The sequence below is a fragment of the Cebidichthys violaceus genome, unplaced genomic scaffold, assembly GCF_023349555.1.
Source record: "Cebidichthys violaceus isolate CVI_PGR_0920_01 unplaced genomic scaffold, fCebVio1.0.p SCAF_7, whole genome shotgun sequence".
NCBI lineage: Eukaryota > Metazoa > Chordata > Actinopteri > Perciformes > Stichaeidae > Cebidichthys > Cebidichthys violaceus.
Genome location: NW_027176927.1, coordinates 6081189 through 6102839, shown reverse-complemented (window position 1 = coordinate 6102839; position 21651 = coordinate 6081189). Strand labels below are relative to the sequence as shown.

The 21651-nt window shown below is 41.5% G+C and overlaps 2 protein-coding genes across 3 annotated transcripts; both read left to right on the top strand.

Moving 5' to 3' along the window:
* The first annotated feature begins 483 nt into the window (after window positions 1-483).
* Window positions 484-14573, top strand: setdb1b (SET domain bifurcated histone lysine methyltransferase 1b). 2 transcript variants are annotated; one of them, XM_068735792.1, is made up of 25 exons: window positions 484-574; window positions 1612-1815; window positions 2683-2849; window positions 2940-2983; window positions 3432-3546; window positions 3629-3799; window positions 3924-4125; window positions 4438-4511; window positions 4633-4823; window positions 4926-5055; window positions 5267-5576; window positions 6384-6500; window positions 7019-7319; window positions 7469-7730; window positions 8548-8638; window positions 8721-8837; window positions 8976-9145; window positions 9306-9530; window positions 9656-9820; window positions 10847-10977; window positions 11219-11238; window positions 11398-11516; window positions 11627-11883; window positions 13632-13720; window positions 14131-14573. In XM_068735792.1, the coding sequence occupies exons 1-25, from the start codon at window positions 558-560 to the stop codon at window positions 14246-14248; spliced, it is 3807 nt and encodes a 1268-aa protein (XP_068591893.1). In that variant the 5' UTR covers window positions 484-557; the 3' UTR covers window positions 14249-14573. The 2 variants fall into 2 exon arrangements, with proteins under 2 accessions (XP_068591893.1, XP_068591892.1); XM_068735791.1 differs by having other exon boundaries at window positions 9306-9548; window positions 14131-14572.
* A 252-nt stretch (window positions 14574-14825) lies between these two features.
* On the top strand, window positions 14826-21538 carry LOC137891688 (meiotic recombination protein REC8 homolog). Its single transcript, XM_068736422.1, has 17 exons — window positions 14826-14881; window positions 16137-16205; window positions 16294-16436; window positions 17253-17328; window positions 17429-17549; window positions 17638-17722; window positions 18548-18615; window positions 18698-18778; window positions 18872-18993; window positions 19083-19260; window positions 19636-19831; window positions 20139-20314; window positions 20402-20444; window positions 20667-20751; window positions 20843-20932; window positions 21031-21140; window positions 21435-21538. The coding sequence occupies exons 1-17, from the start codon at window positions 14826-14828 to the stop codon at window positions 21536-21538; spliced, it is 1803 nt and encodes a 600-aa protein (XP_068592523.1).
* The last annotated feature ends 113 nt before the right edge of the window (window positions 21539-21651 follow it).

Genomic DNA, 21651 nt, shown 5'->3' with positions numbered 1-21651 from the left:
ATAAGCAGAGCCAAGAAGGACTCAGGAGAGATTATTCATGTACACCCTCAAGTGGTGAATGAGTGATAACTGATTAACAGTAATTACAACTAATGCACAGGAATAATGCAAAAAAATGTGTCAGAGAACTGCCCGAAACACACCTTTTTCCTGCAGTCCCTTTCAGTCAGATGGGAATTTTCTACTTACGTTTTGCAAACTTGCTTGAAAAGTGACTTTATTATAGTCATATACTAAGCATTAAACGCTTAAAGCATAAAAGTGTTTATAAAAAGGACAATCGATAAATGAATGTCGCTATGGTTGATCTTAATTTCTTCAGAATGTTCCACATCATGCAATAGTCTAGACTTTTATTGAGTTAATATCTTGTAGCTCAGTTGCACGTTTTAAATACCTGGATAACCTGCGTGGGCGCAGTTTTCGTCTTCTATTGAAACCAAACTGCCTGCAATCCCCCCGCCCTCTTCGGTTACCCTGGGATGCAATGCATGCACTCCTTATTGTAGCTAGCTGGTAGCATTAGCTAGCTAAGCTCATATTTGCGAGCAGGCAGGATGGAAATCAGCGATGTGTGAGTATTTAGTGCTGTCTCTGAATTATTTTTACTGTCTGATGTGTTTGATGAGAACAACTAGAGAGGGCACGATGCTGCCCCTCCCAGACACCTGCACCAGTTAGTCAAGATATGAGACTTTCTCCATGCTAATGCTACTCCATGCTAATGCTAGGCTAACGAGCTAGCCTACTCTCACTTGTAACAAGCGTCAGTTTAAAGTATTTTAGCCGCCCTGTCCGCCTGGAATGTGTCTCATTAAAGTGTGAATGAAGTCATTGTGGGTTTAATGATCAGCCACTCCGTCTGAAGAGATTAATCGGATGTTATCCGAGTTTAATTAACGGTATTCATGTTTTCCAAACTGTCTCTTTTTGTGCTAACCAGTAACGTTGACGTTAGCGAGCAATTTTCCAAGTCAAGCCTATCGCAGCTGCTTCAACATTACCTTTACGCTGCCTAATTGTTATTTTTGAAGCCATGTGCCAAATTAGTACCAACTCTACATTATATCGCAGTTGTTGTTTTGGTGGTGACCGTTACCATCGGTGCTGTGACTGTGTTCGTGGGTATAAACGAATCTAACATATTGAAGTCACGCTGAAACAGACGTTTGTAACGTTACACATGTGTGAACCCGTCTAGTGTGCAATGTTTTTAATTACAGCCCAACGATCTCAGTCTGCATTGATGCTTTAAATGTAATGATGCACGTCCGAAATCAGGGATGCTGTAGAGTTTATTCTTGGAGTTGATACGCTGAAATATATCAATTTAACCCTGCATGTAATGTCTGTTAAAACAAGGGTTGTGCAATATGTTATGAGTCCTCATTATGATATTAAAATGTATTAAAACGGTATGCTAGATGTATCAAATCAAACTCTTTAAATGTGTAAAAAGAAGAAGAGAGTATTAGGACATGCTTATCATAAGGCTATCAAATAGATTAATATAATTACTACTTAATGAGTGTCAAATAGAAGTCTAATGTGTAGGTATTTAAAATTATGTTTAAATGTCATTTTTGTGTGTGGTTTTTTTTTCCTCCTAAGAGTGGAAGTGGAGGGCTGGGATGCTACCATGGAGGAAGAGTTGGGCATTTCTCTGGATGAGCTGAAGAAGTGGATTGATGAAGCCGTGGAGAAGAGTGAGATTGTGCAGAAGAAGAAGGCTCAGCTGATGGAGCTCAAGGAATGGGTGGAGCACAAAGAAGAAGAGGAGGCGAGGACAGACATGCTTCTCATCGATGCCAACAAGTAAGTGTGACATGAGTCTGTTGACGGCACTTTTACTTTAGAGTAGTCTCTACAACAAATTATGAAGTTGTGGATTATTGTGTAGAAGCCAGCTGTTCCAATCAGCTCCTGTATAACAGGAAAATGTAGCGGGTAGCATTGACAAAGCGAGGGGACCGACCAAGAACTCTAACAAAACATGATGGATGTCGGCTTCAAGCAGGCCGAAACAACACAACATAGGTTCCTAACAAACATCCAACAGATGTGGCTCTGCTGGGGACACAAATGATTACACTGTCTGTACATTTTGACATCACATTGTGCATTATGTAAATTTCATTTTGTAAAGCACAGTCTGATTATTTTCACATTTCCTGTTAAACAGATAAGAATCCATGCTTGTGGGTGTAATGTGTGACAGTGCGCTGTGTTGTTTGGGGCATTTTATTCCTTTATTTGATAACACCAGAAGAGGGATGACAGAAAATGAGAGGATAGATGCAACAAAGCATTTTACTCTCCTGATACAGATGCCAATACTTCAACTAAGGGTGTCTACAAACACTTAGAACTAATCCCATACAAATATTTTCTCTTGCCCAAATTTAAATCTCAAAATTTAAATGTGTGCAACTGATTGGAGTCATTTCTATGGAAGGTAAAAGGGTGTGGTGAATTATAAAACAACCTGCAATTGGCTGATATATTTGTGCAGGTTAGCAGATATCATACCGTTTCTACATTTTCTTATCTACTGTATTAAAAGAAGACGTGATATAAGTGAGTGTGTGAGTTAAAAGCTCAGACAGGAGCAGTCTGGCTGCGCTGTCGCACATCCACAGTATTAATTGTTAATGCTCACATTTCCCCCCGACTGTTCCTCAGGTCCCTATTGGAGTGTGAGAAGCTTGTGAAGGAAACTTACCAGAAGAACGGTCTCATTTACAAAGAGAGCAGCTCAGAGGATGAGGGGGGCGGAGGAGGCGTGCTGTCCTCTGAGGTCATCGAGATAGACGACGACGATGACGATGACGTCATTGCTGTTGGCTGTCGTAAGTCCAGCTCCTTTCGGTTCCAATTTCATTGCTACTGCGACATGAAAACAATGGGTTGTTAACTTCTGCTCTTTTATAATGTTTCAGTGGTTCCTCCAAAGATGCCCGTCACTCCTGTCAAAGATCCAGCGGTGAGAACAGTAGAAGTGATCTGTAACCATAACTGTACAAAAGCATGATTTATTAGGAGTATTTATATGATATCATCAAATGCGTATTAACATGATTTATTTTTTTTAAATATCATGGGTATCTTGTGGTTGGTTTAATGATGTGCCCTAATTTTGTCAAAACCTGTGATATCTTTAGATATTATATGCTACAATAATATACAAGTAAGCATCTACTATATCTACTGTCTACTATAGACTCGATAGTAGCTTTTAAATAAATTTCTACATTTTAGAACACTATATATAAATGGTTTCCATCTAAATTAACTGCTGCTTTGTGAGACAGACTTGTGGAAATGCTTACAAGGGAAGAAATTTATATTTAGGTTTCTATAGCAAACATCCATGGAGGTGTGTCACTGCTCAGTGTATGCAGATGATGATGTATATGTTGTTTATTTACCAGTTAAATGAGGCCTCCACAGCGCTACAGAAAACATCCCAGCAGGTGCAGAAGTTGGTCCAAATGGTCGGCAAGCCCTCACCAGGTGCTCCATTGCTTCGTTCTCCATCACAGCCAGGTGAGCAGACATATATTTCTTTAGGGTAATGCGTCAACTATATGTGACGCTAACAGTATGTGTGGCTTGTCCCACCCTCCAGGTATTCATGCTTCAGTGCCAGCAGTGTTTGTATCCCAGCTTCAGTCTCAGTCCATGACCCAGCCCAACCCAAACGTGACAGAAGATGAGCTGAGAGTCGGCATGATGATTTTGGGAAAGAAACGCACCAAGACTTGGCACAGAGGCGCCCTGGTTGCTGTCAGCCCAGTCGGTGTGTTCCCAAAACATTTTTGTTTACATGTTTTTTTTCCGATTGTTATTTATTGTATGTATTCTATGCTTTAATTTTCCTGATGTGCTATGTTTAATGCAACTCACCCTCTGTCTACATTCAGGGAACGGTATATCCAAGTACAAAGTGAAGTTTGATAAAGGAAAGAGTCTGCTGTCTGGGAATCATGTGGCCTTCGAGTATAACCCCACCCTGGAGATCCTGTATGTCGGGGCTCGGGTAGTCGCCAAGTACAAGGACGGTAACCTGGTGTGGCTCTACGCTGGAATAGTAGCAGAGATGCCCAACAACAAGAACCGTATGAGGTGGGCAGACAAAGCTAAAGAATGGCTAAACTAATTGTGGGATGTGCTTATTGGTTGACGTCAGAGTTCTACCAATACTGTATTTTTTAGGCCAATATCAATGAGAGTTACAAAATCCGATGGATCAACTATTTTAGTTAAATAAACAAACATTTTTGGTACCAAGTAAAAAATTGAGACCAAGATATGATGTAAGTGGGACTTTTTACAATGGTCAGTGGTTTAAACTATATAATAGAGACACTTTATATTAAACACACACTAGTGAATCAGTAGGACTGTAGTTCATATCTTCTGTTGTATGTGTTTCAGGTTTTTGATCTTCTTTGATGATGGCTATGCGTCATATGTGACACTACCTGACCTCCACCCAGTTTGCAGACCATGTAAGTGCCCATGTTCTCCTTCTCTCTTGTAATGTGTAAAGCCCGGTAAATACCTATTACGCAGCTGTAAAATGAGTTGGCTAAATGCTGCGTTAAATTGAGATCATTCTTGTTTTCACAGTAAAGCGTACCTGGGAGGACATAGAGGATGCATCGTGTAGAGACTTCATCGAGGAGTACATCACTGCGTATCCCAGCAGGCCGATGGTGCTCCTAAAGGTTGGGCAGATCATCAAGACGGAGTGGGAGGGAACCTGGTGGAAGAGCAAAGTGGAAGAGGTGGATGGAAGCTTGGTCAAGATCCTCTTTTTGGTACGTTGATGTAAAAAAAAAAAAAAAAAAAACCTTCACCGAGTTAGACCACTGTCAAAAAGTTCAGACGGGAGAGCAAACTTGTTGTTTTGTGTTGATCAGGATGACAAGAGGAGTGAGTGGATTTATAGAGGCTCCACCAGGCTGGAGCCAATGTTCAACCTGAAGATGACCACCGCCAACACCCAGGAGAAGAAGCTGGCCGGCCAGCAGAGGACACGGCCTAACATGGGTAACATTTAAATGTTTGCACTGTTAATCTCGTCAAAAAGGCTAATTTCAACCACTGTGATTTTGTGTTTTTAAAGAAGAAAATTTGAAAAAATAATAAATTATAATAATTTTTCGGTAATTGGGCCATGCTTTACTACACTCACTCACTCATGTTTGCTTTAAGCCATTTGATTTTCACTTTATCTCTTTTTGTCCATTTTGATCTCCAGGGGCGTTGAGGAGTAGAGGTCCAGTAGTTCAATACACCAGTGATGGACATGTTGGAGCCTCTCCTGTCAAAACACAGCCAGGCTCACCCAGCCAGCCTTCACAGACACCACCACCACCACAACAGCAACAGCAACAACAGCAACAGCAACAGCAACAACAACAACAACAACAACAACAACAACAGCAGCAGCAGCAACAACAACAACAACAACAACTACAACTACGTCCTCAGCCCCCACAGCCACAACAAATGCAACAAATTCAACAAATCCAACAGACGATTCAGCCTCCACAGCCTCCACGTGTTGAGTAAGTGATGTTCACTGAACTATAGCAGTAACACTACTAAAGGCAGTTTGTTCCAAGGTGTATACTTTCCAGAGAAAAGCTGAAGCTGAGGAACAATTTACCTTTTGATGGAACACTTTTAAAGATGTAACCAAATTACCTGAGGACAGTCTTCTCAAACTAAAATTGGTAGTGGTGCAACGGATCATAAAATGTATGGGATTACTGATCGGATCAGCACAAAAGAAAAAAAGGAGCAAATATACAGTCGCTTTTAGAGATCCCCAATCACACTTTTTTTGCCGCCGATACCGATTGCCAATCATTGATGATCCATATTGGCAGATACAGATCCCTTTGTTGTTTGATTATAGCAGCTTGTCTACAAGGCTCCAGATTTTTTTTTGTGCCACCATTCCAAAAATCATTTAAACAGCTCTGAAGTCAGTAAACCATCAACAATTTAAAATGTTATCCTTTGACTTTGTTATAGTAATTTATAGTATTTTTTTCTTCATAAAAACACAGTAGTAGTAGTAGGGTAGTAAATTACTGCTTTTCATTTTGTGTACATTTACTTTTTAGCACCCCCTCAAAGCTGGATTAATTTATGTGTTTGGCCACTTGGCAGCAGAACAACAAACTGAAAAACAACATTGACATATTATGACTTTATAAAGAAGGGAAACTTGTTAGCAAATGGTCGCCTTGTTTAAAAAGTTTGTAGTCAGCTCTACCAGCTTCAAGTCCAATGTTTTAAACCCAGACGATTTGAAAGGAAGTGGAGACTTGATGTTGACTGTCATTTCTCTCCTTGCTGTCTTCAAGCAATAAACATCAGATGGCAAAGAAGAGTACTTCTCCATTTGTCCCAGGGGTGGGAGGCACTCATGCTTCCAAAATGATGATGCAGTCTCTTTCTTCCAGTCCCGGCGACCTCACTAGGTAAGTCCACCTTATAGTTTGGTCTAATCAGAATCAGAATCAGAACCATTTATTGCCATGGTATGTTGAACATACAAGGAATTTGACATGACAGGAGGTGCATAACATTTAACAGTCAACAACAATCAACACAGTGCAAAGTAGAAATGTATTAAAATTTACAGAGAAACATAAAATAAAGTATAAAATAAAGTGCAATATAAAATAAAGTTGCTACCAAGCATCAACCTATGGTGCTGAGAAACAAAGCCAATGCGAAAGTGCCAAAAACTGCAGTTCCTCAAACGGTCAATTTGGCTTCAAAAGTGAGTCAATCCCTGTAGACCCTCATGTTAACTTTACTTTACGATAGAAACACGTTAACAGCCTGGTACCAAAAAGGATTTGGTCACTTTAGCTTATTTCCCGGTTCATGACAACTGAATTTTTTTCAGTGCTTTTGCAAATGATCTCATCTTAGAAATTTGATGTTAACTCGTCTTTGTCTCTGTCTTTTTTTTGTTTTTGTCAATCCATAGTGCAAGAATTTTGAGTGTCCAAAGTATTGCTTCACCTGCTTTCACACAGTCTTATCAGAGACTGCCCACTCTGGCTGCTGCACCCCCTTCTATGACCCACACAATGGCCACCATCCCACACCAGCCCTCATACCGAGCCCCGACGGACCGCATCTTCTACCTCGCACACACGTGTCAGCCCGCATGTCTGAATCGTGTCCGACCTGCAAACTCCGACATGCACCGAGGAAAGAACCCCCTCCTCACACCGTTACTGTACGATTTCAGACGCATGACGGGACGACGAAAAGTCAACCGCAAGGTCAATTTGAAGGAAGATTACATTAATGTAGCGAAAATATGAGGCCTAACCCTTACCTAAACTTTCTCCCGTACCTTCAAATAGCCAGTTTTCCTTTAATATCCTTGCAGTTAAACTGAACTCTTGTCTTCTGCGTGTCCACCCCTCAGATGTCCTTCCACGTGATCTACAAGGCTCCATGTGGGCTTTGCCTGCGCAACATGGGAGAGATCCAGCACTACCTCTTCCAGACACGCTGTGACTTTATATTCTTAGAGATGTTCTGTCTAGACCCCTATGTGCTCGTGGACCGGCCATTCCAGCCGCAGAGGCCGATCTATTATTATGATGACATCACTGCTGGAAGAGAGGACATCCCACTCTCCTGCGTCAACGAGATTGATACCACCCCGCCTCCTAAAGTAGCTTACAGTAAGAATTACATTGAGATGTCAACAAAGGAAGATTCACTGGGCTTGTTCTGGGATCACACTACGCAATATATATTTTTGAAATGACTGATTATAAACATCAGAGTCTGTTTACATCTCTTGGGTAGGATACGTGTGTATATATGGCAAAAAATAGTATGAAGCTTTTTGTGGCTCCAGAGGGAGTTATGCAAAGTCTGATAAATGGCCTCACATGATGTCACTTATGTCAGCGTCGGTTGAGTCAGAACGCCAGAAGTTTAGCAGCTCGAGGCCACATCAGTGCTACTCGCACTGTGCACTAAAGAGCAGTCTGCTCCTTTCGGTCACCATCACAGAACACGTCGTAGAAGTTATGGAACTTGGCGAGAGACGGCTTAAAACATTGTGAGTCTTTTTGTCCCGTGTAATGCTGCGTCAGTTGTCCTCCACTATGACACAAACACTATACACAGTATAACGCTGATTTGTATTCCCAACATCCCACTTCTATATATGGACTATATTTGGGCTGATATTGTGTTCCTAGCATTAGCTTGTGCTCTGATATTGTGCATTGATAAATGCAGTTTGTACATATGATTACATCCCGACATTTGTCACGGAATGTGTTCTTTGTTTACCTTGCTTTTAGCTTTCATCGAGCTGTTGTTGTAAGCCTTTAGCTCCCTGCTTCACCTGCAGGTCTTATGTGCAAAAAGACATCAAAATAAATCAGAAATAATTACCTATCCATGCAGTTGACATTTGCTGCCCCTACTTCCTTTGAAAAATCCCTGCGTAATAAGTTATTTATTTGTCCCTCTCTTCTCTTCGAGGTAAAGAGCGTATTCCTGAAGATGGAGTATACATCAACACCAGCCCAGACTTCCTGGTTGGATGCGATTGCACCGATGGCTGTCGCGACAAGTGAGTGAAATATTTGACCCATGATTTTTCATATTTCTCCCACTTTAAATATTCTAAACATGCCTTTGCGTATTTGTTACAGGTCCAAATGCTCTTGCCACCAGCTGACCCTTCAGGCTACAGGTTGTACACCCGGGGCACAGATCAACCCAAATGCTGGATTCTTGCACAAACGATTAGAGGAGTGCCTCCCAACAGGGTCAGACATTGCACACACACACATATATATACACACACACAGATAATTACTTTTGTATATAATTGCTATTTTGGTTGTCTAATCTCATTGGCCATCAACTCTCCTTCCCTCCGTCCGATTTTGTTTTTCTCTCCTCAGGATCTACGAGTGTAACAAGCGGTGCAAATGCTGTGCTCAGATGTGCACCAACCGGTTGGTGCAACATGGCCTGCAGGTGCGCCTCCAGCTCTTCAAGACCCAGAACAAAGGCTGGGGCATCCGCTGTCTGGATGATGTGGCCAAGGGCTCTTTTGTCTGCATCTATGCTGGTGAGGAAAAGACCAGACTTATAAGAAGATACAGGCAGACATCATGGGAAACAGACACACATGCAGACATTTACAGCCGTTTATTCATTGCAATACAACAGCAGATGACTTGAATGCAAAGTCACTTTTTCCTCACTCCATTTCTCTTCTACTTTACCAGGTAAAATCTTGACGGACGACTTTGCCGACAGGGAAGGTCTAGAGATGGGCGATGAGTACTTCGCCAATCTGGACCACATAGAGAGTGTGGAGAACTTCAAAGAGGGCTACGAGAGCGAGGCTCACTGTTCGGACAGCGAGGGGAGCGGTGTGGACGTGGCGAGGATAAAAATCCAACCATCGGCTTTAGTATCAGCTAACCCTGTTGGGAGACCGCCCAAAAAGGGTGAGTCCAAGTCCAAAGGTGAGAGATCTAGGTGGTCCCAAATGGACCGGGCTATATTCTCTGCTGTGTTTCTCCACATGATTTTTCACTGTTTTATTTATTTATGTATTTTTCATCTGCTAAAGGCCAAAGCTCATCAGGGGACAGCAATGACGACGATGACAAGGATTCAAAGAGCGAAGAGGAAAGTGACAGTTCAGACGACACGTTTGTGAAGGAGAACTATTTCAGCTCCAGCTCTGTGTGGAGGAGTTACACCACCCGTGGTCAGCTCAAAGGCAACAAGGAAGGTGAGCTGGTGGCCTCTTCATGAGGTGTGGGAGGAGGTCAATCTTCAGTGTTTTTATTGAAACAAATGGTTAGACATTTAAGGAATTATACTTATTCAAAAGGTTGCGTTAGATTACCCATTAAAGGTAAAGAAATAGTCCGGTTCATAATTACTGTAAAACTATAATTTTGTTGTACAGAATTGATTTAACATGTTTATTAGTGATCTTTAGAGGAGCTGACAGGCAGATGTTGATACATTTTTTCAGAGCCAGGCTAGCTGTTTCCCCGTTTCCAGCCTTTATGGTAAGCTAAGCGAGAGAAACCTTTCCAAAAAAGAATTGCTTTAAAGACCTGTAGTGTCCACATTAGGCTTGGTTGTGGTCTTGGTGTGAGACTGATTTGTATACGTGTGTTAAATGTGTCGTACTAGTGGGTGATTTAATACCAGTATCTTTCATCCACAGCTGTATGAAATCATTTTCCATCATCTTACTGCATTATTGGTAACATGTTAAATTAATTTACAAGACAGCAGCTGAGTAGTAGTGATGAAAAGACCTCTTCCAACAGAAAATTAATAAAAACAATTTTGCTGAATGATAAAACATTTTAATCTTTTAAAATAAAAATAATGAAAAATGCTGGTTAGAACTTTTAAAAGTTTTGACTGTTTTGCTTTTTACATTTGTTATCATTTGAAATGTTTTGAGACAAAATTAGCAAATACAATACTTTACTTAAGACATTTGGTGTGTTTAACATTTTGTAGATTAAATGCCTAATCAGTTATTCAAAAAATATATTTATATGAATTGATAATGAAAGTAATTTTTACTTGCCATTTAATCACAAACAATTGCATTTAAGTTTTAGGCCTAGTGTGAATGCCAAATGTAGTTGAGTTAAAGGTTATATCTTGACATGTACTGTGTTTCTATCTTTCTCAACACACCTCACATTATGGGGAATACCTACATTGTTTCGCCTGCATTGATCTAAAGATGGGTTTGGAAGATTTCTGTTTTGTCGCCTTCCTGCCCCAGGGAGTCAAGACAGTAAAGATGGATTGAGCGCGTTAGCCAGAGGAACTGAAGACGATAAGCCACCGTCCATGCCAGAAGAGACGGGGAAAAGCAAAGTGGCTTCCTGGCTCACCAGCCAGGGGATGAAGAAGGTGAGTAAAAGGAGATAAAGTGAGAATGTGTCATGGATTTGAGCTCTGTGTGCAAAGCCGCCTTAAATGAATTGCAGTGTCTCCCACATAAATAGAAGCACAGTCCTGCTGTTTCTGCTCATTAGAACTCTCATCTTAGATCCAGTATCTTTAGTAAGAGGATTGATTGTAAAAGGTCTTATTCTCATGATTGTCTTGCACAATGATCCATAACCCTCAATTTTTTTGTTTTCCATCACAGGAATCCGGAGACGGCAAGAGGTGTGTTGTACTTAACAAATTTTGCTTGAATGGATTAATAGTTTTTCCTGATTTTAAACATATTGTTTTTAACAATAATTCAGCAACTCTGTGATCATTAACCTCACCTGAAGTTATCTTAAATCTTAAAGCTTTTAAGATTAATTTTATTTCTCGCAGTCAAGTGAAGTCAGAAACGGGGAAGAAGCAGGATGTGATGACTCTCTCTGACAGTGATGAGGTTCAGACCATCAGCTCTGGATCTGATGACAACAAGGAGAGAGAAAAAGTCAACCTGGGTGAGGAGAAGAAAAGGGAGAAAATACTTGAATTTACACTACACTGATAATGACTGCATGGTTTTTACTTTCTTTTCTTGCTCACTCCTGTTGCTGCTTTTCTGGTTCAGGTGTGACTAAGAAGCAGGTAGCGGTGAAATCAACGCGTGGCATCGCCCTAAAGAGCGGCCACGGGATGATGGTGAAAACAGGAACCCCTGGAGGCGGGGGAGGGCCGGGAGGTCAGGGAGGAAAAACAGGACAGCAGGGTCAGACTGGAGGAGGTGGGGAGAACGCTCCCAAAAACACCCGCCTGTTCTTTGACGGTGAAGAGTCCTGCTACATCATTGATGCCAAGTTGGAAGGAAACCTTGGGCGTTACCTCAATGTAAGTGTGTAATCTGAAAGATCTCAATGTGTATCCATTGATTATGTTCATATATACACACACAGTTGTGGTCAAAAGTTTACATACACTTGTAAAGAACATAATGTCATGGCTCTCTTGAGTTTCCCCGTTATTTCTACAACTCTGATTTTTCTCTGATAGAGTGATTGGAACAGATACTTCTTTGTCACAAAAAACATTCATGAAGTTTGGTTCTTTCATGACTTTATTATGGGTTAAGAGAAAAAGTGATCAAATCTGCTGGGTCAAAAATATACATACAGCAGTGCTAATATTTGGTTACATGTCCCTTGGCCATTTTCACTTCAATTAGGCGCTTTTGGTAGCCATCCACAAGCTTCTGGCAAGCTTCTCGTTGAATCTTTGACCACTCCTCTTGACAGAATTGGTGCAGTTCAGTTAAATTTGATGGCTTTCTGACATGGACTTGTTTCTTCAGCATTGTCCACATGTTCTCAATGGGATTTAAGTCAGGACTTTGGGAAGGCCATTCTAAAACCCTAATTCTAGCCTGATTTAGCCATTCCATTACCACTTTTGATGTGTGTTTGGGGTCATTGTCCTGTTGGAACACCCAACTGCGCCCAAGACCCAACCTTCGGGCTGATGATTTTAGGTTATCTTGAAGAATTTGAAGGTAATCCTCCTTCTTCATTATCCCATTTACTCTCTGTAAAGCACCAGTTCCATTGGCAGCAAAACAGCCCCACAGCATAATACTACCACCACCGTGCTTGACGGTAGGCATGGTGTTCTTGGGGTTAAAGGCCTCACCTTTTCTCCTCCAAACATATTGCTGGGCATTGTGGCCAAACAGCTTGATTTTTGTTTCGTCTGACCACAGAACTCTCCTCCAGAAGGTCTTATCTTTGTCCATGTGATCAGCAGCAAACTTCAGTCGAGCCTTAAGGTGCCGCTTTTGGAGCAAGGGCTTCCTTCTTGCACGGCAGCCTCTCAGTCCATGGAGATGCAAAACACACTTGACTGTGGACACTGACACCTGTGTTCCAGCAGCTTCTAATTCTTGGCAGATCTGCTTTTTGGTGGTTCTCGGTTGACTCTTCACCCTCCTGACCAATTTTCTCTCAGCAGCAGGTGATAGCTTGCGTTTTCTTCCTGATCGTGGCAGTGACAAAACAGTGCCATGCACTTTATACTTACAAACAATTGTTTGCACTGTTGCTCTTGGGACCTGCAGCTGCTTTGAAATGGCTCCAAGTGACTTTCCTGACTTGTTCAAGTCAATGATTCGCTTTTTCAGATCCATGCTGAGCTCCTTTGACTTTCCCATTGTAGCGTTTGTGGGCGTTTGTATCCAATGAGCCCTATTTAAATGGCCTCAGAGAAGTCACCAGCTGTAGTCACTCATAATCACTCACAAGAAGTTAAGAGGCCATGCTATGGAGCTCATTTCATTGACACAACTTTCTAAGTCACCAAAATTGCTAATTCATGTTGCTGTATGTATATTTTTGACCCAGCAGATTTTGTCACTTTTTCTGTTAACCCATAATAAAGTCATGAAAGAACCAAACTTCATGAATGTTTTTTGTGACAAAGAAGTATCTGTTCCAATGACTCTATCAGAGAAAAATCAGAGTTGTAGAAATAACTGGAAACTCAAGAGAGCCATGACATTATGTTCTTTACAAGTGTATGTAAACTTTTGACCACAACTGTATATATATCTTTTATTTGATTATGTCCATCTCCTCTTGGTATTACAGCACAGCTGTAGTCCCAACCTTTTCGTGCAGAATGTGTTTGTGGACACGCATGACTTGAGGTTTCCCTGGGTGGCGTTCTTTGCCAGCAAGTGAGTTTGGAAACACATTTTAAGTTTGTCACAGATTATGGATGGGTGAAATGGCCAAAATCTTATCTCCTGATATAGGTCATTTCATTTATCTAGATAACAATATACATCACAATATAGTATGTTCTCTGGTAATTAAATAAACGAATAGTCTTGAAATAACTTATGAATTAAATTATGAAATAACTATATGGTAAAGCCAATTTTTGTACAGTAATTAAATACTTGATAAATTCAAAGTACTGAGTATTTTCTCCTTTTATTAAAACTTGTCTCAGGACAATGATGCTAGACTTTATGGGGTGTTTATACAGTGTTAACTCCACCTGTTAGTCAATACACTACATTAGCTTTAAGTTAACATAAAGCTCTTATCCTGCACTCACTTGCCTGCTTGTGTCGTCATGCAGGCGGATCCGGGCCGGCACAGAGCTGACCTGGGACTACAACTACGAGGTGGGCAGTGTGGAGGGGAAGGTGCTGCTCTGCTGCTGTGGATCCACTGAGTGCAGAGGAAGACTGCTGTGATCTGCAGCCATTATCGACTTCACTGCCTTTACTGTATCTGTAGGAACCTTTAGAGGATCTCTCTTAGTACCCTAACGTTGCTTCTTTTTAAGTTGAACTTTGTCTTTTATTACAGCTGTTTTTGTTGTCTTTATTTTATATGAACTTGATGTTTCCTGATTTGCCTCATTTTATCAATGCCGTTTTTCTTCATCTGAATAAAATGCAGTTTTCTTCAAAGAATCAAAGCTCTCACAGCTGTTCTTTTGTCAAATAGCAAATGTAGATGAAGAGGTATGTTCACAAATATATCATTTAAATATATATGGAATTCTCATTGGTGCTAATGCTACACAAGCATTTTGTTTTATGTAACTAAAGCATCTGGTAATAAATATTAAATTCTGATGTTATAATTTAGTTACCATTAAATTGAATGCGTCTTTTTTTTCTATTAGCTTTTGGTGGGACTGACCAATCGGCTCGTCTAAAATAAACCGACAAACAGTGTTCCGCTACCACGCACCGAAAACCCGCTCTGGAGTAGATTTATTACATTTATCAACTATTTTATCGATTTACTGAAATATTTTCTAAAATGTTTTACTACCCAACAGTATTGAAGCAACATTCAGGATGTTTCTCTACAATCTGGTGAGTAAAAATAATATCTCAACTATTTTAAATCGATGTCCAGCGAAGATAGTGAAGTTAATGGACAGTCGTGGTTTGATTTCGTCACCGGGTGTTAAATGTATTATATGCTATTGATGGGAAATCTCTTTCACTGGATTTATGATTGATTATCAGGTTTTAGAGACTTTACTTTAACGCTGCTGTTTTGTTAACTGGAAGTTTTGAAAATCATCGTAAATGCGTCCATCATCCCTCAAATACTTTAAATATAAAATCAAGCTCACTTAAATTAAAATGTTTGTCCCAACCATCATTTAATCCAAAAAAGTAAAGTAAATCCCAAGTAAGTAGACGGCCATCTTAATAATTAACGCTAATGTAAAGGCTATTTTAAATGCATATTTTTTGGTATTTCTGTTTAAAGGTTTAACGTGACTCTTCACTCACATTTTGTTCCTATAAGGGAAATATTGCCTAGTGTGTATAACCAACGCATATATTTTTGTATTTCAAAATATGCAATTTTAAAACCTAGATTCTCCATCATATAAAATACTGTTTGGAGCACACACACACAGTTGGACATACAGTTTGAAAAAAAAAAAAAGCCCAGAGTGCAGGTGCACCAGTGGCAAAGAAAACAAATATCTGGCAACACTGACTGCAAGCAAAACAACAAGGCTGAGGCTTTGAAGTCCCTTTAAGACACCAGCTTTGAAGATGAGGTGACGGTCAAAGGTTACGTTATGAGAAAAAGAGGACAAAAAGGCATGTAGGCTTGTAGCAGTTGTTGCTGAAATGAGAAGACTCTATGATGTGAAGCAGGAATTTTGCTTGAGAAAAACTATTTTCGAGAGAGCACTGATCTATTAGCAAATATATGAATGTTCAGCAATATTAGTACAATGACAAAAATATACTTTATATAATCGTATACAACTTCAGCTTTGATGGATGAAGGCTGCCTCAGATTGGATGGTGTTTTGGATAGTTGGGCATCTGTAATTGCCTCCTTCAGTGCTCTGATCACATGCTGTAAATTATAACAAGTTGTGTGCTTTTTCTAACTTAATTTTTTTAATTGCTCAGCAAAAGAGTAAAAACCTGGGTACGCGTTAAAGTCCTCCATACTGTACCTTATACACGAGAGGGGTTGTATGTGTTTGTGTGTGTGTGGTCTAGGGTTTACATTAGAACTAAAACAGTTATTACTAGTTGCTAGTACAGTTCAACAGGTTGCAGATTAAATATAAATGCTCCGTGTCCATTTCAGGCTGGTTGCTACAAAAGGTATCAGAGTTCGTCGCCAAGATTTCCTAAAAGTCAACGTCAAAAGAACCTGGTAAGAAGTTATTTTAGTTCCTGTTCCGTATTTATAATTGGCTGAACTGTGAATCTGTCCAGTTACAATGAAGCTAATGCCCATACAGTGATGACATCATGGACTACGTGCTGGAGCAGGTCCCGCCCCCTCGACCTGGTCTGCCCCGACCTCGCTTCTCCCTCTACCTCTCCTCCCAGCTCCAGTATGGCGTTGTCCTCGTCTTCCACCGACAGTGTGCTATTTTCCTGGGTAAGAAGTCATCAACAGACTGGAGGAAAGAGATGTGCACTGGTTCTCACTGGTTCTAGTTCAGGAAGGGTTCCCACATTATATAGAAATGGTCTGTTTAAATAAAAGGTATTCTAATGCCACTATATCCAAAGGCACTCTTCCAGTCTTTAACAGTTGCTACTTTTTCATTAATCCATTGCAATAAAATGTTCAGTAAGAACACAGTATAATCTCATATTGTTTTTTAATGTTACATGTTAGCTTGGGAGGCCCAGGATGAGGGACACGGCTCTCCAATTCCAAATATGACATGACCAAAAAATAAAAAGTTTGAGTATCATTTTCTAGTCTTTGGTGAAGGAGTATGTCTTAAATAATGCCTACAGTTGGGTGATATATGCATTCTGTGTTTGATCTTAAAACTATATGGCTTTGGTACAATCCTGGACTGAAACTGGTTTGGCATATCTCCGGATGTCTTTCCGCTCTTCTTCATCGCTTGTGACAGGTAGCTCATTCTCCCTTGTGCCCCTAAAAGTAACTCAGAACTATAGCCGTATAGAACAGACAGCTTTCCAGTTGTTAGAAATACAACATTTTTCAACAGGAAATCTTTCAGCGTTGGTAAATTCTTGTTGTGCACTGCAATATATAATCCCTTATCTGCAAATAAATCCTCCATTCTACTGATTTAATTGTTGCCGCACTGTCTGAAACCAGCAGCAGCCAACCCAGGCTGGAAATCGATTGTTAACAATATGGGTGAAAACAGATGTCAGTTTAGATCTTTCCTCGGTTCTACACTAATAAGTAATAAGACTTGTGTCCTTCCAGAGGAACTTCAGACCGTTGTGGGCCAGCTGGTGAAGCAGAAAGCATCCCAGAAAATTGATATGGATGGTCACGGCAGGTGAGAACAGGTGCTCAACATTTCATACATTTGTCTGCACTTAAAAACACAACTTCTGTAACTCCTGTTTCTTGCTGCTGGGCCTCCCAATGTCTCTCAGACAATCTGTGGACTTTCTTGACGCCCTGTCTCTCCTGGAGGAGGCAGAAGGAGCTCCTGACCCTTTATTCGGAGTGATGTACATGCGGGAGCCCATACCCAGTCCCAATACACTGATACAGGTACCCAAATACCCAGACAACGAAGGAGATTTAACACGTAGCCAACACTGTTGTGCTGATAAAACGAGTGTACTCTTCTGTCTTTCAGATGGGTCAGGAGTATCTGAGAGAAACATCTCCTGAGCATCCTGAAATGAGTCCAACTCCAACTGTTGCTGCTGCACTGGAGAGCGGTAGGATGGCTTGATGTGCTGCAATGTCATGAAAATAATGATCCCTTCAGGTCATTGCAGGTCCAGAAAACAGAATAAATTGGCATATGGTAGAGTTTTAACTCATTGCGATGACACAGAGCTAGTTGAAAATCAGCACAGTTTCTCTCTAATGAAGGTTAACTTGGGCTATTTTAAACTGAAAAGAATAATAGAAAGACTTTAGCAAATAACACAAAATGCACATTAAAATGGGCACATTTCACCAAATTCAGATAAACATCTGAACATATTTTTGCACAGAGAAAAGACTGGTTTTTTTTGTCCCCAATCAATTACATTGGGAGCACATTAAGAACAGATCTTGTAACGCCAGTATGAACAGAGGGAATGATTACAGCATGCATGCTTGAAATGCTATTATAAGGGAATACACAAGGCCTGTCCATATTCTTTGATTATCAGCATTAATTAAATGTCAGCTGTGCAGCTTTAGACATGCAAAAACATGTCCAGCATTGTACAATATGTCAGATGGCGTGCAGCGATATGCACAGAAAATACCAACAGGTCACAGGAATAGACGGAGCTCGGATTGTGCCAATCCAGGCGGAAATCCAGAGCAGCAGAGAGCAGAGACGCCGTAGGTCAGGTCAGGGCAGAGCAGACGGCCTTCAACAACATCCTCCTAATTGGCAGAGGAAGATGCCGCGGTGTCAGGAAGTGTTGTGTCGCTGCATTTCACTCTGCAGAAGAGAGCACTTTAATTGCAGCTTGATTAGTTGTGTCCTGCTGTTGAAATAATGGGCTTTTTTTCTTCATTAATGTCACCCATAGTTTCCCCAGGCATAACTGCATCTCAAGAAAGCATCACTCTAAAAGAGACGGAGCCTGTCGCTATCCCTGTTGCAGAGGTACGACTGTCAGGAGAAGCTCATTTCACATTTTTGTACCATGCTGGTCTTCATCCCTTCTCTTCCTTCTTCTCTCTGCTAGTTTGAGGGCGAGGAGCTCGTCGATCAGCATCCAGACACTATTGACTTCCTCATGGCCCAAACAGATCACTTTCCAGAGGGTGTGTGGCAAAACTAGAAGCTCCTTTCTCTCGAGAGAAGAGGGTGACAATGACATAGTGATGTTTTTGGCTTTCTTTAATCATTTTGAACAGAGGAGTTGGAGATGCCGAGAGAAGAAGTGACACCGGGAGACCAAGAGAGGGAGATGGAAAGGGGCGGAAGTGAGGAAGACCTGGAGAAAGATAGAACAAAAGAGCCCCCAGGATCCCCTATTGAGTAAATTATCCAGATGCACATAGAGACATCAGCACTAACACACAGAGATCCACACAAGCGCACACTGACTGTGTTTCTACATGTGTCAGGTCACAGCCCACCGCGATTTCTAGTGAGGACGCCATACTGTTGCCTCAGGAAGAGCCAGACCTGTCCGTGGAGAAGCCTGGACCCCCGTCAGACCAGCTCACCCCCGTCTCTGGGCCCGTAGTCCCGTCCCCGCCATCTGCAGCAGAGGAACGTGGAAGTCCAACCCTGCAGTCGGAGGTGCAAGCACACCGATGTTTTTAAAAATCAAATTCAGATTGATAAATGGCCAGGACTTCCACGTTCTAATAACCTCTTCAGTCTGTAGTTTTAAATGTTAATACATTATAAATAAAGGGTATTTAGAAGTCTATCAAGCCTGCACTTGTAATTGGTAATACGGTGTTATTACATAGATTGTGGTCCAGTGGTTAAAAGGTCTATTGGAGGTGTTTTTCTGATAAATACATTTTAAAAAGCAAATGTCAAGCTGAGGGAGAGTAAACACCAGCAACCTGGCAACCCAAAAGTTGTTCTTATTATGAAGAGGCACCCGGACTACTACTTAACAGCTGGAGGAAAGTTTGGGTAAACTTGCTTCCCTCCCATGCCCAGGATGAGCCTTCTCCAAAGGTGAAGACGAGGAGGAAGAGGCAGCTGATCTTCTTTGACTCGCAGACGCAGATCGACCAGGAGGTGCTGCAGCAGCAGATCGACGACCCTCTGACTGAGACCAGACCAGTGGTTATCCCGCCGGCGCCCTCTCACAGGATGCCCTCTGCTGCTGAGCTCTTCAACAACCCCTGCAGCTGTGAGTAACACACCTGTAAAAAACAACAACACAGGCCTCATTTTAACAGCAGCCTTATTCCTGTGTTGCACTGTAAATTATGTTTTATTTATACCATAAAACAATCCAGCAGATTTCCTGTGAAATACAATCCAGTGGCACCTATTGTAAAAATGTGAATGATGGTGATGTCTCTAAGGTGTTTTAATTAATTATTGTTCTGAAGTGTAACCTTTATTTTTTCTCATAATCATCTGCTCCTACTACTGCGACTTTAAAATATCTGACTTTTCAAAAATAAACCTCAAAGATATTTTTTTCCTTGCAGTCTTGCCTGAAGAGGTGCTGTTTCTATGGAGACGGGCCGCGACCATCACGCCCGTCTCCGGCTCGGACCTGCAGGTCGGGGACAGAGGGCCCGAGTCCACTGATTCCGAAAAGGAAAGAGAGCGCAAGATGGTCGAGGTGGCGGAGGCATTCGAAAGAGAGGAGGTGTGGAGGGACGTTTATTTGCTTTGTTTGTGCCTGGAGAAGATGTGAAATGTCACAAAATGAATGACTGATTGTGCGTCTGTCGGTGTGTGAATCCAGGTCCCCAGAGATGTGGCAGAACCAGAGTTGTTTGATATTTCAGGTACACCATGAGACAACTAGTTTGTGTTAAACTGGGGGTGAAGTTGTTCCACTGTAGTTGCATTCAGCACAAGCTGAAGTGGTTTTTTGTGTTCCCTGAGGTGAAGCTGAGGTCAGAGGTCAGGGTTAGGCATGTATCACTTATGGTTGAGGGTTAGGCCAAGCCTCCAGGGAACCAATACAAGCCAATGCAATGTCCTCAAAAGTGTGTGTGTTTGTCCAGAGCCCGGCTCACTGCTGCTGGAGGGCTCCGACCAAAGGGAGGTGACTCGAGAGATCTCCCCCATATACACATCCGAGAAAGAAGGGTAGGTAGCTTTAAGACAACGAAGAAATTGAAAGAAAGATATGTGAAGAGTGTGAGTGCAGACATGCTTACGTGCAGATGTGTGTTGGCAGGTCTATCGTCTCCAGGTCTGTTTCTGCACTGCAGGACATCCCAGAGGTGGAGGACGAGTTGCTGGGGATTGCTGCAGCGGAGTCTCCTGGGTAATGACAGTGAACGCAACACTGCTACCAACCTGTAAAAACTCACAGCTGAGAAGTTTGGTTTTATAAGAGTATGATTATGTGCCTGTGTGTTAAAGGCTGCTGCCGGATTTACCTGAGCATGAAACGGCGCCCATGGTGTTTCAATCTCTTCTGCCGCCAGACGCCGACCGCAGAACTGTCAGCAACACTTTTCAGAGGCTCCTGGGTAAGGACTCGGTTTCAGTTATCATCCTATCATCTCATTACACATGTTGAAAATCTGTTAATGCTACAGCATTGACAGTGGAGGAAACTCTGTAATGCATAATTCTGTGTGAGATCTTTGAAAATACCAAATGGTGTCCCGAGTGGAAGCTTTAATAATGAGATGGAGGTACTGAGGGACCAATAACACAATGTTTTAACCACTTTTAGTTCCAGTAAAAGTCCTACATGTAATGTTTTTGTTTTTAATTACAGTAAGTATACATTTTAAACTCTGTCTCTGTCTTGTCTGCAGAGGCTTTATCGGCTAGGAAGATGCGTGCGGAGCAGGACGTGCCTTATGGTGACATACTGATATTCCCTGGGACCAACTACGAAGAGGTGCATCTGACTCTGTGAGGAGGCACATGGGCCCTCGAGTCCCCACAAGCCTCCAAAACAAATTCATCAAATCATAGTTCAGCCTGATAGAAGATCATTTGTCTGTTTCCTACCGTTCACTTCATCAGAGA